Source organism: Macaca mulatta, chromosome 9 (assembly GCF_049350105.2).
Source record: "Macaca mulatta isolate MMU2019108-1 chromosome 9, T2T-MMU8v2.0, whole genome shotgun sequence".
NCBI lineage: Eukaryota > Metazoa > Chordata > Mammalia > Primates > Cercopithecidae > Macaca > Macaca mulatta.
Window position 1 is genome coordinate 120,643,044 of NC_133414.1, and position 16,672 is coordinate 120,659,715.

Consider the following 16,672-nt stretch of genomic DNA (forward strand, 5'->3'; position numbering starts at 1 on the left):
AAAGCATATTTAGCTATGATTTGTCTAAGGTTACATCGCACGAAGCAGAGCCAGGTTTCAAACTCAAGCAACTTCAGTACAACAACACCACACTGAAGGTTATTTGCTTATTTGCTAAACAAGGAATTAGTGCTCAAAAGGTGAGTTATCTGATTTGCTCAAAATCAACCTGCAAATATGTGACAGTTAGGATAAAACCCTAATCTAAGGCTTGTCTGATGCTCTTTCCATAGCATAAAAAGAGATCCCAGACACAAAGCTCATGTTATTCCAAAGTGCTAATTAATACATATGGGTCAGGGATGAACTGAGAACCATAGATTTGCCCCATTGGCCATCAGAAAAACTTCTTACTAAAGACACTGTCTTAAAGCACTTTTTTGGATTAAAAGCAATTCATAGAGATTCAACCTCGAAGCACCATGCACTTAGTGTGGTCCAGGATTTCCTTGTGCCAGTGACTCTTATATTTTATGACATCTTCAATATCTACCCAGGAAATGGGTAGTACATATTCCTTTTTTACAGATGGAAAGAGAGGAGCTCATAGAAGTTAAGTGACTGATTGTAGGTCATAGAACTAGTACACAGGCACCAAAGTCTGGGGCCAGGTCTTCTGACTCCTTGTTCCAGATTCTCCTGTTCAATCTAGGACATATTGGAAACATGGTATGCCAGTTAAGAGAGTGTGTGTGAAGATACCTCAAAAAGTAGAGTCTTTAGGTGGGAAACTGGTTTTGAAAGGTTAGAGGAGTTTTTATAATCTGGTGTAAATGCTGTCCAGCAAAAAGTCCTTAACCTCATCTCCATCACAGAATAGAAAGTTCTAGAATCAAGACAAAGACTAAACCTGTTTAAACTTGAATCTCAACCACCTTGACCTTAACAGAATGCTTTTGTAATTTCTATAAATGTCTTACCCTTTAATAATTAATTACATAGACCTCATAAACGGATAAATCTGACTCCACACTAACGAGCTACTTTACTGACCTTCATATAATTTTACTGTTTCTTACAAACTAGTTTTTACAGGAGTAGTGCTCTCCTTAAGAAAGCAAAGTGAGCTCTGAGGTTTTGCCTCCACCTTGCTTTCTGTAGGCTGTGAGGAGAAGAGGAAGTATACCAAAAATGCAAAATCAGGTCACCTGAAATATACCAACTCTTTCCAAAAAGGGTTCCAAAATTGTTTTTAAGGCAAAATAAGCCCCTCTTTTAAAAGAGATAAAATTAAAAAAAAAAATGAAATTGAGGGGAAACTGCAGAGGGTGGCACAGAGTGGTAGAAATGAACTTGACCAGTCTCTGATATATAGATTCTTTGCCTTTGATGGTAATTTGTTTTATGGAAGATACTGTCCCTCAAACTATCCTCTAGGCACTTGTAGCTGCAAGTCCTGGTAAAACAAAACTGTTTTGGACAAAGTAGACTAGAGCTACAAGCCAACTCCTGGTTTTGTGAAGCAGAGGGACTTACTGGCAGAGAGCCTGAAGACACTGTTTTGCTATCATGTACAACATCTACACCCATGCTCCCTGCAAGGGGTATTTTTTTGTATTTTGATATAATTTAGATTTGAACAAATGTTCATGAAATAACTTAAATAGCCTTAATATTTTTAGTTGAGGCAATTACTATCAATAACAGAAGTCCATCCATCCACTCAATGACAAAGCTGTACTTTCCAAGTTCTCTTTTCCTACCTTTTTGCTCTTTCTCTTTCACTGGCTTTCATATCAAGACCAATTTCCAAACCTAAATTCTTTTACAAGAACTTATCATGAAAGATGACTGTGAAAAAGCAAGATGTGGGAGAATATTATGCAATTCAATAGGTCATCTATGCTTGTTCTCTCATTTATTTAACCAAACTTGAATAAATGAATCACTCTTCATAAGAGCCCAGGACAGTCACAGGAATGAGGAACAGACTGAGGATTGATAGGCTGAATTAGAAGCCATTAAAATGGCTTCCATAAGCCTACTTTATTTAACCCAAAATAACTGCCCAATGGGAAATAAGTGTTCATGTCAAACAGTGATTTGTGGAAACAGAAAACCATGGGTGGTATTTCAAAAGCATAGTGGAGTCATACTGCAGCCTTGGTTCACTTTCTTTTACTGAGCAACTGAGTTGATGAGATCCATCTCATTTAGGGACAGAGCCTCACAGACAGACCTAAGAAACATAATTAAACTTAATTAATTCAGCTATTCTTACTTTTCTACTCTTCAAAGAACCAGTCAACTTATCTCCCCAACCAGATGGTGAGCTCATGGGAGAGACAGCTAACATATATTCCTTTATGTCTCTATCAATATATGCCTAGATCAAATCAAAGACAAAAGAAAGTTGGAACTACTTTTAATAAAAAGAGGCAAGCTAAATTATCTTGGGGACTGGGAACAAAGAACCAGGATTGCAAATCAGTTCCACTTGTTTCTGGCAGTCTCGGGCTCTAGCCAAAGACTCCAGCTCATTCCTTCAGCCCTGACTCCATCAATATATCTAATTATGTTTCTAGGCCACTAGACAAAAAAGATGTATATTAGTTTTTCACTTTGAGAGATAGATGGAGTGATAGAATAACAGAATGATTTTATTCTGCTGAAAAGAAAATGAGCCACAGTTACTTTCATGTAAGAATACATTTTCTCAAACATTAAAAAGCACTTTCAAATGTGCTCCAACTTCCCCTTGTATGTCCAAGACAATGTCACTGAGTGGTCTGAGTAGTATCACAAAAGATTAAAGAAATAGAGAAAGATATATCATGAAAATATTAACTCGAGTACACATTAAAATAAGTTTAACTAATGACATTAAAATAAAATAGTACATCAAAGTGCATTATGCTCCCACCCAAAATTACTTCACACACCATGGCATCACACGTACCACCCTTGGAAAACACTGAGATTCATGATTTCTAAAGGTTGTTGGCTCTGAATTCTCAGGTTCTCTCACCTCTAAATAAGAATTTAGCCCAATGGACTCATTCAGGTAAAACAGCTGCTGTGATCTTTCTGGGAATTGAACTAACTAGACACTCTGTTCTGGGGTTTGAAAGACAAGGCCAGATACTGCACGAGCTGAAAAGCTTATGGATGCATTATCAGTCACCATAGGAGGACGGGGAGTATAGAAGTGACCACAGAGGAGATGCTGAATTTGATGATGGCTTCACTCATGGCATAGCTGGCCCTTCCACTTCTCCCTTAGGAAGAGATCTGTGCATCAGGCTTTTGAATAGCTCGTCATGGTGCTTGCAAAGACCACTGAATTTTGTATATGGTTGTCAGGCAAAGGCAATCAAGAGGAGGTATTATATAACTGCACTGCCCAATATGCTAGCTACTGATTACACATGGTTATTAATAATTAAATTCAAAATAATTAAAATTAAATAAAACTAAAACTGCAATTACTCTGTTGCACTAGCCAGATTTCAAATGATCAATAGCCACGGTGGCTAGAAGCTATTGTGTTGGCAGAGTAGAGGATATTTCCATCAATGCAGAAAGTTCTATTGAACAGGATTTCTCTATAGCCTGTATTGATAAACGGTCTGCAGAGGATCCACAGATTGGGAAAGAATCCAGTCACATGAGAAGGTGTAGTCAAGCTAACATTGCATGCAGGCTCATGCACACACACAAACACATATGACTTCTGTAGCCTGAGATCTCTATTTCTGTGATTATCAAAGTAGATCCAGAGTAAAAGTATTATTTTCTTCCTCCTCAGTTGTTTCCCCAACTCCTGATCCCTTACTTATATTTGTATTGTCCAAAATTTGCTGTAACAAATAAGGTCGGATGTGATAAGTAAGTTGCTGAGAATTATGGGCAGGAAGATTGTTTAGGAAATGTTAATAAAAAGGTTTTGTTTGTTTTGTTTTGTTTTTACCTAAAATCTTATCTTCCTTCTACTTTACTTGAAACCAACAATGTCAATAAGTCTGAGAGCAACATTGCACAGATCACCAACTCCATCCAAAGTGTGAAAAATCGAAGACACAGTCAACCAAGATTAGATGATAAATATTCATTGAGTATTTGGATTATTACAAATATATTTGGGTTCCCGTTATCAGTTTCCTTGACTTCAGGACAACTGCAGCCTCTAAGTTTAGAAGCCACTGTGCTAGGTAAACCCCAATATCCCTTCACTTTACACATGACAAAATTCAGGAAAGTTTGGTTCTTGCCATTACATTAAGAACGTTTAAAATCATTTAATTAAATAAATTCAGAGAAAACTGTTATATGTATTTTACAAAGTACATCTAACAATTACACAGTGAAATAGGTTTTTTGGTTCCCAAGGGAGTTTTTAGCAGTGAATTGAAGAAATTGCCATCAACTGATTTCAGCAATTCAGCTGCTTGTTCAGCCAGACACTACTATCCACAGTAGCAATACTGGGTTTCAGCAGAAGGATAAGAAGGGTAAGTGCACACTGTGTATAGATTCTCATGGAAAGTATTCTTCTGGAGCTTCACTGACAATGACAATCCTGGAGGCTTCAAGCATCTACCATAGATCAAGCTCCCCCATAGTTCATGTATCTATGTATTTACTGCTTCTCAGGAATAAGCTCATGTTATTAAACATCAATTGTACATCGATTATCAATGACAGATTTTAAAGTGGGTTATTAACAAGAGTTAACTTTTATTGACCACATACTGTATCTTAGGTTTTGTGCTAAATGTTTTATTTGAATGTCTCATTTTATGTTCACAACCACCCTAGAGACAGACACTATTATTCATCATATTTTAGACTCCAGAGAACTAAGACTTAGAAATACAGTTGACCTTCGAACAATGTGGGGGTTAGGGAAGCCGATTGCCTGTATAGTCAAAAATAAACATACAACTTTTGACTCTCTGAAAATGTAACTATAAATAGCCTACTGTTGAATGGAAGCCTTACCAATAACAGTCAACTAGCACACATTTTTTATGTTACAATATTACATATTATACTTTTACAATAAAGCCAGAGAAAAAATGTTATTAAGAAATTCATAGAAAAGATAAAATGTATTTACAGTGCTATACTGTATTTATTGATCATGTTGAAGTCCACATATTTTGTTTATGAGATGAATCACCTATCTGAAATGGCGGGAAACCACAGCTGCAGACTGCAATCTATGGTACACATCAAGTAATTCAACTTTTTTTTTTTTTTGTAATGTTATGACTTTCATCAGTTTCTTGGGAGCTTTTCCAACAACACTAGTGGCACTTTGTATGAGTCCCATGGTGTTAGTCAAGGTTTATAGTGCTGGGCCAAACAGGATGAAAAATATGCGAGAATACAATTTGCTGGAAAGAGAAGCTGCTCAGGGGGGAGATGAAGAGCATCACAGGGCGTTTTAAGCGGATAGTACCAACACTTGAACTCACTGCAACAGCAACAGAAGGTGGCTACAGAATTATTGCAGTTATAATTTATGTATGTAGTTATAATTTAATACTGTATCTTTATGTTTACATTTCTCCTCACTGAGAATAGCATCATGCATGGTCTGTGTTTGGGTTAATAAGTTTTGATAAGTTTCAACTTTCTACAATAGATTTGTGTATATTTTATGGTAGTAAATGACAAAAATGGACTAGTATCAGTGTATATTTTATATAATCATGACATATCTAACTTTTTCTTAATTTTTTCAGTATTTCTAGTCTGCATGGTTCATCTGTAAGCTTTTTCAAGTCATTGCAAATCTCAAAAAAAGTTCTAATATCTTTTTTTTTAAAAAATCTGCATATAAGTGCACCCACACAATTCAAACCTGTGTTGTTCAAGAGTCAACTGTACTAAAAAATTTGTCCAGGATGACTTTATTAGTAGGAGGCTGAGCTAGGATTTTAAACTAGGCTATCTGATTTCTTTTTTTATTTTTTTTTCCGAGACGGAGTCTCGCACTGTCACCCAGGCTGGAGTGCAGTGGTCGGATCTTGGCTCACTGCAAGCTCCGCCTCCCGGGTTTACGCCATTCTCCTGCCTCAGCCCCCCGAGTAGCTGGGACTACAGGTGCCCGCCACCACTCCCGGCTAGTTTTTTTTTTTTTTTTTTTTTTTTTTGTATTTTTTAGTAGAGACGGGGTTTCACCGCATTAGCCAGGATGGTCTCGATCTCCTGACCTTGTGATCCGCCCGTCTCGGCCTCCCAAAGCGCTGGGATTACAGGCTTGAGCCACCGCGCCCGGCCGGCTATCTGATTTCTAAGCCTGAAATTTATATACTCTGTCATAAAACTCTACTTGCTGATAATAGGGTAGCCTAAATGGATACTTTAGTTTATCCAGTGTACAGGGAAATGAAGTCAGTAATTTGATAATAAGAAATGCTTCGTTCCTTTGAGATGGTAACCAAAAGGAGTTGTTTATGAGATAAAAATGAATATCAACATGGCACATGTATACATATGTAACAAACCTGCACGTTGTGCACATGTACCCTAGAACTTAAAGTATAATAAAAAAGAAAAAAAAAGTATAGTAATAATATTGAAAAAAATGCATATCACTGAACGCATGGTTTTTGTTTGTTTGTTTTACCAGTAATTAGCTGAAGAGGCTCAATGATTCTAAGTGACCTCAAATTCCCTGACCCACTAGACCACGAGGACGCCCTTCAAGCTGCCTGTAATGCTTCACTCAGAGATTCAAATTTCTCCCTGAGCAGCTTCAAGCAATCATTTTTATTTCACTCAAATTACTCTAATAATAAAATAAGTTCTTTTTGTATAAATTTTGTATTAATCTGTATACATTTCCTATAAACTGTATAAGTCTATGAAGATTAAAATATTGAAAGGTAATGATTTAATTTATATAACCACTGTCTTTTATTTGAATGTGTAAACTTTGCTGACTAGTGAGAACAGTATTCAGGAAACCAGTAACACAATAAAATGGGCCACCAACCAACTTGACACAATGCACACACTCTACTGTGTACTCTGATTTGGGCTGCTTGACAAAAAGATGATAAAATCACTCTTGTTCCCCTTTTTAAAAAACAGAAACATATTAAATAATGGTGGAAAATAAAGATCACAGCCTAGATAATCACATTCTACTGTAAATAAATGAATCACTCACACATATACTTAAATATAAAAAAGCTAATGATGGACTTTTGGGGAAGCTTGACTTCTACATAATATAAAACAGTGAAGTGAGATTAATACAATTATCCCTACAGTCTTCTAAACAAGGTAGTTCTTAAACAAAGGCCTGGAAGCTCCTTTTGCAGGCAACTCTGGAAGAAAACACATGTGATTTTACTATATTGCAGATATATCTATTTCTACATATCTATGTATCTATGTATGTATTTATCTACATATATCATTTATTGATCCCTTAAACTATGACGGATATTCTTTAGATCCCTGAAATATACTGATAAACAATGCAGACTCAGATACCTGTCCTCATGGCAAGCATTTATTGTTTTTGTTTTTGTTTTTCACCTGTATTAGGTTGATAGTAGAGGATGCTTATATCAAGTCAATAAATATTTTCTATATAATGTTTCATACAAATCTATCACACAAAGGACATATTCATGAGTTCTTTTTCAGTATGAAAAATCTATTCTTTACTTTGATTTAAATAAAAGTCACCCTGAATTTTAAATTTCAGGAATTTCCTTGCATAATATGCATATTAACAGTGGGGAAGACACTTCCCCAATTATCTAAGGGCAACGTTACATGTGAAATGTGATATATTATTACTGCTACACTGATGGTACAGATCTATGCATCATCTCTGTTTCTCCAGGATATCCAGTGCACTTCACTTAGATGTCCTTGGTGCTCAACACCTGAAACTTAAAAATCTGATACACTGATTCATACCTGGATGGCACTTCAGATAAGTTCTAGCTTATTTATCTTGATATTATAGAGAATAAAATTGATATCAAGAAATATGAATGTGTTGTGATTACTTGGCTAATTAAATTTACATAGGGAATGAGAACTAGAACCTAAGAACTGGAGAACTAGAACGTACTGCATTCCAGCAGAAAACCCTTTCCTTTAATAAAAACAGTACCAGTTATTAAGTACCCACCAGTGTAAATGCTTTAGACATATATCTCACATAGTTGGCAAGCCAGGCAGGTGCAATCAACATATTTAAATAAGGAAATCAAAGAGACTTCCTGACCACCACATTGTTAATAAACAAGAATTCTCTGTCTCCTACCAAATATTATGAATTTTCCACTACAGTGTCTTGCTTTCCTTGACACATTCCTTCTCATTGATGAATACTGCCAGAACACTAATTTTATTTATTTAGAAAAGAAAAAATTACGGTCTTGCTGAAAAAATCAAAAACAAAAAATTGTTTCATATATATATGTGTGTGTATATATGTGTGTATATATAGGGTATATATGTGTGTGTATATATGTATATGTGTGTATATATGTGTGTGTGCATGTGTGTGTATATGGTTTTTTGTTGTTTTTTTTTGAGACGGAGTCTCGCCCTGTCATCCAGGCTGGAGTGCAGTGGCACAATCTCAGCTCACTGCAACCTCCACCTCTCAGGTTCAAACAATTCTCCTGCCTAGCCTCCCTAGTAACTGGGATTACAGGCACACGCCAGCATGTCCAGGTTTTCTTTTATTAATTATTATTTAATTTTTAGTAGAGATGGAGTTTTACCATGTTGGCCAGGCTGGTCTTGAACTTCTGATCTCATGATCCACCCACGTCGGCCTCCCAAAATGCTGCGATTACAGGCATGAGTCACCATGCTCGGCCCCTATCTTCTTACTTTTAAAAGGTGGTAAAAAGATCTTATCAAACATCAAGTCAAGTGTTCATATCCAACCTCTCAACAGAATCGCATTTCCTTATTAACTCAGAGAAGTAGTCTAACCCAGAAGAACCACAAATCCTTTAAATGGTCTGCTGAATAACCTGAATGATCATCATGGGTTATCTCAGGCTCAAGGAATTGCCAGTTACAGATTCCAGCACAAAAAATAAAGAGATGAGCAGGTGAGAGAACCACTAATCACTACCTTAGGTAAGAAAGTGATGTGACGGGCACATGTTAAAGTCTTTCTTTTCTACAGAGAGACGAAGTTACCAAACTAAAGATATTCCCTGCTCACACCGCCCACTGGAATTTACCCAACGAAATTATTTAAAATACAAGTTCTTTAATATTCATTTTCCTATATCCTGCATCAAAGCCTGAAAGGCAAGATATTCCCTAGGCTTTGGTGAAAGATCAATTGGAGTTTTTTTTTTTATCGTTTATATCTAATGTTATTTTTATTATTAATAGACTATAATTTTTAGAGCAGTGTTAGGTCCACAGCAACATTGAGTAGAAAGGACAGAGAGTTCCCTGTGCCCTTTGCCCTGACACAGGCAGCCTCCCCCACTGTCAACATCCATACCGCCGTGGGACATTTGTTACAGTCCATGAACCTACATTTACACATTATGATGACCAAAAATCCTTGTGTCAACTCTTGCTATTGAATATTCTGTGGGTTTTGAGAAATGAATAATGACATATATCCACCATTATAGAACCATACAGAATACTTTCACTGCCCTAAAATCCTCTGTGTTCTGTATATTCATCACTTCCTTCCACCTAACCCCTGACAACTGCTGATCTTTTTACTGTTCTGCCTTTTCCAGAATGTCGTATAGTTGAAACCACGCAGTATGTAGCCTTTGCAGACTGGTGTCTTTCACTTAGCATTTAAGACCCCTCCGTATATTTCATGGTTTGATAGCTCATTTAAAAAAATCACTGGATAATATTACATTATATGGATTATGTAGATACAATGGTATCATAGTTTATAAATTCACTTATTGAAGGTTATTTTGGTTGCTTCCAGATTTCTCAAATTATGATTAGAATTCCTATGAAAACTTATGTAAAAGGTTTTGTGTGGGCCGGGTGCGGTGGCTTATGCCTGTAATCACAGCACTTTGGGAGGCCGAGGTGGGCGGATCACCTGAGGTTGGGAGTTCAAGACCTGCCTAACATGGAGAAATCCCATCTCTACTAAATATATGAAAATTAGCCAGGCATGGTGGTGCATGCCTCTGATCCCAGCTACTCAGAGGGCTGAGGCAGGAGAATCACTTGAACCTGGGAGGCGGAGGTTGCGGTGAGCAGAGATTGCGCCATTGCACTCCAGCCTGGGCAATAAGAGCGAAACTCCATCTCAAGAAAATAAAATAAGGTTTTATGTGCATACATGTTTTCAGCCCATTTACATAAATGTTTAATTGGTATGACTGCTGGATCTTACAGTAAGAGTATCTTTAGTTCGTAAGAAACTTCCAATCTGTCTTGCAAAATGACTCTACCATTTTGCATTCCCACCAGTTTTGGCCATACCACACCTTTGCTAGCATTTGGAAATTGACAGTGTTTGGGGTTTTGGCTGTTCTAATAGGTGTGTAGTACAGTCCTAGGCAGTGCTCTGCTCTTTACCTCCTCTGGTCTGAATGTTTGTGTCCCTCTCAGATTCATATGTTGAAACCTAGTCACCAAGGTGAGGATATTGGGGACTGGGGAGACTTTGGGAGATGCTGAGGCCCTAAAGTCAGAGCACTCATGGTGGGATTAGTGCTTTTAGAAAACAAGCCCCAGAGAGCTGTTATACCCCTTTCTACGATGTGAGGACACAGAAGAAAGATGGCTGTCTACAAACCAGGAAATGGGCCCTCACCAGAGACAGAATCTGCCAGTGCCTTGATCTTGGACTTTCCCACATCCAGAACTAGCAGAAATAAAGTTCTGTTGTTTATAAGTTACTCAGTTGAGAGTATGTTGTTCTAGCAGCCTGAACAGACCAAGTCAATTTCCTTGGCCACATCACAGGTTTTCTAAACGTCGGCTCTCTCTTCCATATAATGAGAATTATAATGCCTACTCCATAAAATAGCTGAAATGAGATAATTTCATTTTTCAGCTATTTGCTTTAAAAGATTAAAACAAATTCTTAAAGCTGGCCCAGGTTGAACCTCTAGTTTAACAGGAACAGTGAGCTGATGGATGTCAACTCAAAAAAAAGAAGCTTCATGGAAAATGATCCAAGAGCTGTGCTTTTTCATATAGATAGCACTAAAAATATAATAACATTAAGACGAGTCAAAGAAAAAAATTGGAGATGGCTCCTTTTGATAACCATTTCTCATAAATCATTGCCAATGAGAAACGTCTGTTAACCTTCATCAAAGAAGTTTTATAAACACTCACTCATTAAAATAAAATACACACACATAATGTATATGTGATATGTAATTTCCTATGAAACCAGACCAGAAAAAGAGGGCTGGGGAAATTGAATACCTTTGTTTTTGAAGACTTGGGCAATAACTATTTTTCTCCACCCTCAATCTATATGTAAATACTGAAAAAGTAACTTGTTTGTGTCTATGTTGGGTACAATGTAGAGTGAAATACGTTAGGGTACTCAAATGTTTAGCAATCACCACCTCAATATTTACTGCATTATTCTAGAATTCTGTGCCAGCCAGTCTCTAAGGTGTAACCCCATAAGCTCCATTACACTTATAAGCAACCATGGATAGGCAAGGAGGGTAGAAGTTATTTTAGACAGTTCTTAATTGGTGTTACTTAGACAAAGATATACTCTTCTCACTCTTTCAAGAAGTAAACTAGATGAAAGAGGTTTAATGCACAATTCATATTTTACAGCATAAACAATATCATTCATAAGTTATTTGCTTCATAGTCTGGTAACTACATGCTTCTTTTGAAAACCCTCCTTTAAAGTCAGAAACGTTAAGTTATTTAAAGTAGAAAGTTATTCAATCAGTTCAATAAGATTTAAATTCAAATTCCAGGATTAATTATGGTGGCTACAATCTGAAAACTCAACTAAGTAAGGTAGGAAGTGAGGGCAAAGTCTTCAGTGTCCAAAGGAAAATAATTTTTACTTCATTTATTTTATTACTCTGGAGTTAACCGCTATAAAATCAGAGCCCATGTAATGAAGGCTGAATATTAGGGGAAATCCTGGGCACATTCTTATGAAATAAACTTCAATACTAAATGCCTTATCATGATTTGGCATAATGAAATCTGTATCTGTGTACCAAGAATATTCATAAAATGCAAACTATTAATTTTGAATGTCCATGACTGCTATTATTAAAGATCTAGAAACAAGTACAACATGATAATGTGTATCTCTCCTGGAAAGTTTCTGGAAATTAAACGTCATATACAAACATCGTGAAAACTACTAGGCTGGATAACCATCGCATACGACAAACAATAAAATCCTCAGTTTCTTAACTGAGTTTCCAACTTTTATTTCATTTTATTTTTATCCACCCTTACTTTTTGTGGTTTCTTGCCTGCTTTATGACAATCTGGAGACCTTTTCACATTTGAAAATAAATGGTCTTGAGCTACTGCCATTGAAACTGTTGCCTTATTTTGAGGGCAAGTTGATTTCTAAGTTTAGCTTAAACTAAAACACACACACACACACAAAACAAACAAACAAAACACCTCCCTCAAATTCCAGACATACAGAATTTTCTAGAAACCCGAAAACTTTCCTGGTAAGAGCCCAAATTATCAGCGTTCACTTTTAACTATCTGCTTTGTTCTCAGCAGAATCCCAGCCTCAAACTCCAGTATCGGCCTCCTGTAATCCAGTAATTTCTTCCCTCCCTCCATAAAGGAAAGGCTAAGAGTTTATTTTTCTTCTTGCAATAGGGGCATGATGGGGGCGTGGATGGAAGGTGTAGTTGTACTGGGATATCTGACCTACCTAGGACTGCTCACAGTACACACGCACACACACACATACACATACACATCACTTCCTACACTGGGTCTTTTAGAAGATGCTGGAGTGCTGGAGTGCCCTGTCCGGAAATACACAGACAAGTTCTTTAAAAAAAAAAAAAGAAGAAGAAGAAGAAGGAAAACAAACAAAAAACTCCACAAGGAGTACACTAAGGGCATGTATTGCAGATTACCTGTAAATGTAAACTTTTTAATCGTTGAACCCCAGATACTATATTTTAACCCCTTCCCCTTTTGGTGTGATCTTCAGCTTCACACATGGTGGTCAAGGAGTTGGGAAATAGAGATTTGGAGAAAACTATTCAGTGGTCTGGTGTGTAGCATGAAATGGTGAAGCCAGATCCCTCAGCAGGTGACGGAAGGCGCTCAGCGCTTCCCAGTCCTGAAGCCCCACCCGCCCCCACATTGCAACAGACCAACCAACAGGCTTTGGAACGTTCCCCTTATCCCCAGTCACATGGGAACCTCACAACTCCTGCTGTGCGGGCCAGACCATTGGACAGTGGCTGATTCTGTGCGAAGTGGCCTCCGCTCCTGCACCTGGTCGCGGTGGCTGCGCCCACATCTCCCGCTAGAATACAGAACTTAGGGCTCAGCTGGGTTGGGAAGGCGCCGCCGGCGCCCACTTTTCCCATCGCGGGGGCGGAGAGCAGCGGAGAGAGGGGTCCCAGACCCAAGGTAGCCGCGCACGGCTCTGCGCTGCAGGGTGTCGGGGGCTGGCGCTCAGGACCCCAGCTCCATCCAAGCTGGGCCGTGGTGGGGGCAGGCGGAGGTGGCTCCAGGCAGGCGGCGGCCGCTCGCCCGGGCTGGGTTTGTGCCAAGCGCGGGTCTGGACGGAGCCAGCCGCCACCGCGCGGAGGTGGAGCTGAGCTGAAGTCACTGGCTGAGCGGGCGCGGGCGCTGGCGGGCGACGCGGGAAGAGGGGCGGGCGCTGCCGGGGCTCCGGGCACTGGAGGCGCAGCCGGCGACCTCCCCTCGGCCTCCCAGGGGCTGCCTCCGCCTCTTCCCGCTGCCTACTCTGCGCCCCCTCAGCCGCGGGTCCCCCCCGCTGAGTCGGCGCACCCTGCCCGCGGGGGCGGTCGACCCCGGACTCCTGGAGGGTCGATGTATCCGAGTTGGGAAGGGGCTTTACTCTGCCATCTCATTCCCAATGACTGGACACCTCTACCTGGCTTTTAACTCGTGCTCCGTGTTCTGGCCTGTGGGAAACCCTACAAAGGAAGACCTCAAAAACAATGTTGGATCCTTTGGGCACATATACACACAACATGCTCAAAAGATGATCTAAGACAACAATTATCACACTCTATGATCGATGAGGTTCCAGCTGGTTAGTGGTGAAATCGGGTTGGAAACCAGTCTGATACCTGATTATTTTACACTATTTCTCTTAACTTATAATAGGAGCATGTATTGCAGCTATTTTGAATTTGAATAGCAATTTATTTGAGGAAATAATTCTTCAAACTAATTAAGAATGCTATGCTAGTTTATGCTAAAGGAAAAATATCCATATTCTCCTTCAAAAGTTTTCCATTTTTTGGAGACATTATTTTAGAGTACAGCATAGTCTCTCTTCCTTTAATGCTTCTGTATTCATTCAGGTAAATACTACCCTCAGTTTTCTTCCTTCTCATTTTTAGGTTTTTCCCTTCCTTGATGGTTACATGACTTTAGTACAAATATATGTCTCACAAATTAGAACAGTGACTTATTGGCTCACAAAATGCTGCACCTTGTGATACCATTTGATAAAATATCTTTTATTTTAGATTGTTTTTATAAAGAAACGAGAGAAAACTAGAGGAAGAGCAAAGATGCTGGTTCTTTTCACACGCTACCCAGGGAATGATGGTACTGTCCTTTAAAATATTGCCACGCATCAACAAATTCTGGAATAGGCCTGAAACCAATCATTGTATCTCTGCTTAAATTCCAAACTACAGTGGCTTAAGAAGAGCGCTTAAGTTCTCCTATTTATAAATATTTGACTAAGATCCTTTAATCAATTTACAAGGAAGTTGTAAAAGGTAAAACCACTTTATGAACAGCCTGAAAATAAAACATTATTTTCATGCATTATATAACTCGTCTCATCACAGTGTTAAATAGGTTCTGCATTTTTTTCTAAATTAGTAAATGTCACAGGTGCTCTGAAAGATAGGCAGGAAGAAGGAATTACCTGCATTCTTATAAAAAAAAAAATAAAATACAGGTCTGGTGCCCCTGCCGCCTCCTGCAACGCCGCCACCGCCGCTCCGCCATGACCACCGCTGCCTCCTGCCCTGCAGCCGCCACCACCGCCTGTGTTGACGCCGCCTCGGGACTGGTTGTATGATTAGGCCACAATCTTCAATGAGTAAACATATTGCTCAATGCTGTGGTGTTCTTGGTCACACATTTATGGAGTTTCTGAAGGGCAGTGGAGATTACTGCCAGGCACAGCACGACCTCTATGCAGACAAGTGAACTGTAGAAACTGATTAATACTCCATCAAGAAGCCCACATAAGACTGGTTATCCTGGACACAGAAGTGTTGAATTGAAATCCACAGAGCATTTTACAAGAGTTCTGACCTGGATGGGGTAAACCTCAGTGCACTTCTTTTCTGGTGGCCTCAGTATTACTGGATTAAAGAATTGCTGCTGCTTGTTAGGAGGTTCATTTCATTTATCATTACTTACAACTTCATACTCAAGCACTGAGAATTTCAGTGGAGTATATTGAAGTAGACTTCAGTTTCTTTGCATCATTTCTGTATTCCAATTTTTAAAAAATTATTTCATAACCCTATTGAGTGTTTTTTAACTAAATTAACATGGCTGGAATGAACCGCCCAGCTCCTGTGGAAGTCACATACAAGAACATAAGATTTCTTATTACACACAATCCAACCAATGTGACCTTAAACAAATTTATAGAGGAACTTAAGAAGTATGGAGTTACCACAATAGTAAGAGTATGTGAAGCAACTTATGACATCACTCTTGTGGAGAAAGAAGGTATCCATGTTCTTGATTGGCCTTTTGATGATGGTGCACCACCATCCAACCAGATTGTTGATGACTGGTTAAGCCTTGTAAAAATTAAGTTTCGTGAAGAACCTGGTTGTTGTATTGCTGTTCACTGTGTGGCAGGCCTTGAGAGAGCTCCAGGACTTGTTGCCCTAGCATTAATTGAAGGTGGAATGAAATATGAAGATGCAGTACAATTCATAAAACAAAAGCAGCATGGAGCTTTTAACAGCAAGCAACTTTTGTATTTGGAGAAGTATCGTCCTAAAATGCGGCTGTGTTTCAAAGATTCCAATGGTCATAGAAACAACTGTTGCATTCAATAAAATTGGGGTGCCTAGTGCTATTGGAAGTGGAACTTGAGATAGAGCCTAATTTGTTATACATATTAGCCAACATGTTGGCTTAGTGAGTAAGTCTAGTGTAGCTTCCATAGGAGTATTGAAAGGCAGTTTTACCAGGCCACAAGCTAGACAGATTTGGCAAACTCTGTATTTGGGTTACAGTCAACCTATTTGGATACTTGGCAAAAGATTCTCGCTGTCAGCATATAAAATGTGCTTGTCATTTGTATCAGTTGACCTTTCCCAAAATCATGCAGTATTGAGTTATGACTTGTTTCTATTCCCATGCCAGAATCTTATCAATACATAAGAAATTGAGGAAGATTAGGTGCCAAAATACCCAGCACAATACTTGTATATTTTTAGTACCATACAGAACTAAAATCCCAGGAACTATGAACACTCTAGACCTTATGTGGTTTATTCCTTCAATCATTTCAAACATT

At 38.6% G+C, this 16,672-nt stretch overlaps 1 protein-coding gene across 3 annotated transcripts; it reads left to right on the forward strand.

Annotated features, from left to right (window-relative positions):
- Positions 1 to 15,341: 15,341 nt before the first annotated feature.
- LOC694104 (protein tyrosine phosphatase type IVA 1) lies at positions 15,342 to 16,249 on the forward strand. 3 transcript variants are annotated; one of them, XM_077945599.1, is made up of 2 exons: positions 15,342 to 15,791; positions 15,885 to 16,249. In XM_077945599.1, the coding sequence occupies exons 1-2, from the start codon at positions 15,687 to 15,689 to the stop codon at positions 16,206 to 16,208; spliced, it is 429 nt and encodes a 142-aa protein (XP_077801725.1). In that variant the 5' UTR covers positions 15,342 to 15,686; the 3' UTR covers positions 16,209 to 16,249. The 3 variants fall into 3 exon arrangements, with proteins under 3 accessions (XP_077801725.1, XP_015003622.2, XP_077801724.1); XM_077945598.1 differs by having other exon boundaries at positions 15,687 to 15,719; positions 15,792 to 16,249; XM_015148136.3 differs by having other exon boundaries at positions 15,342 to 16,249.
- Positions 16,250 to 16,672: the final 423 nt, after the last annotated feature.

Coding starts and splice junctions, on each gene's coding strand:
- LOC694104 (XM_015148136.3), top strand. CDS start 15,687: ATGGCTGGAATGAACCGCCCAGCTCCTGTGGAAGTCACATACAAGAAC.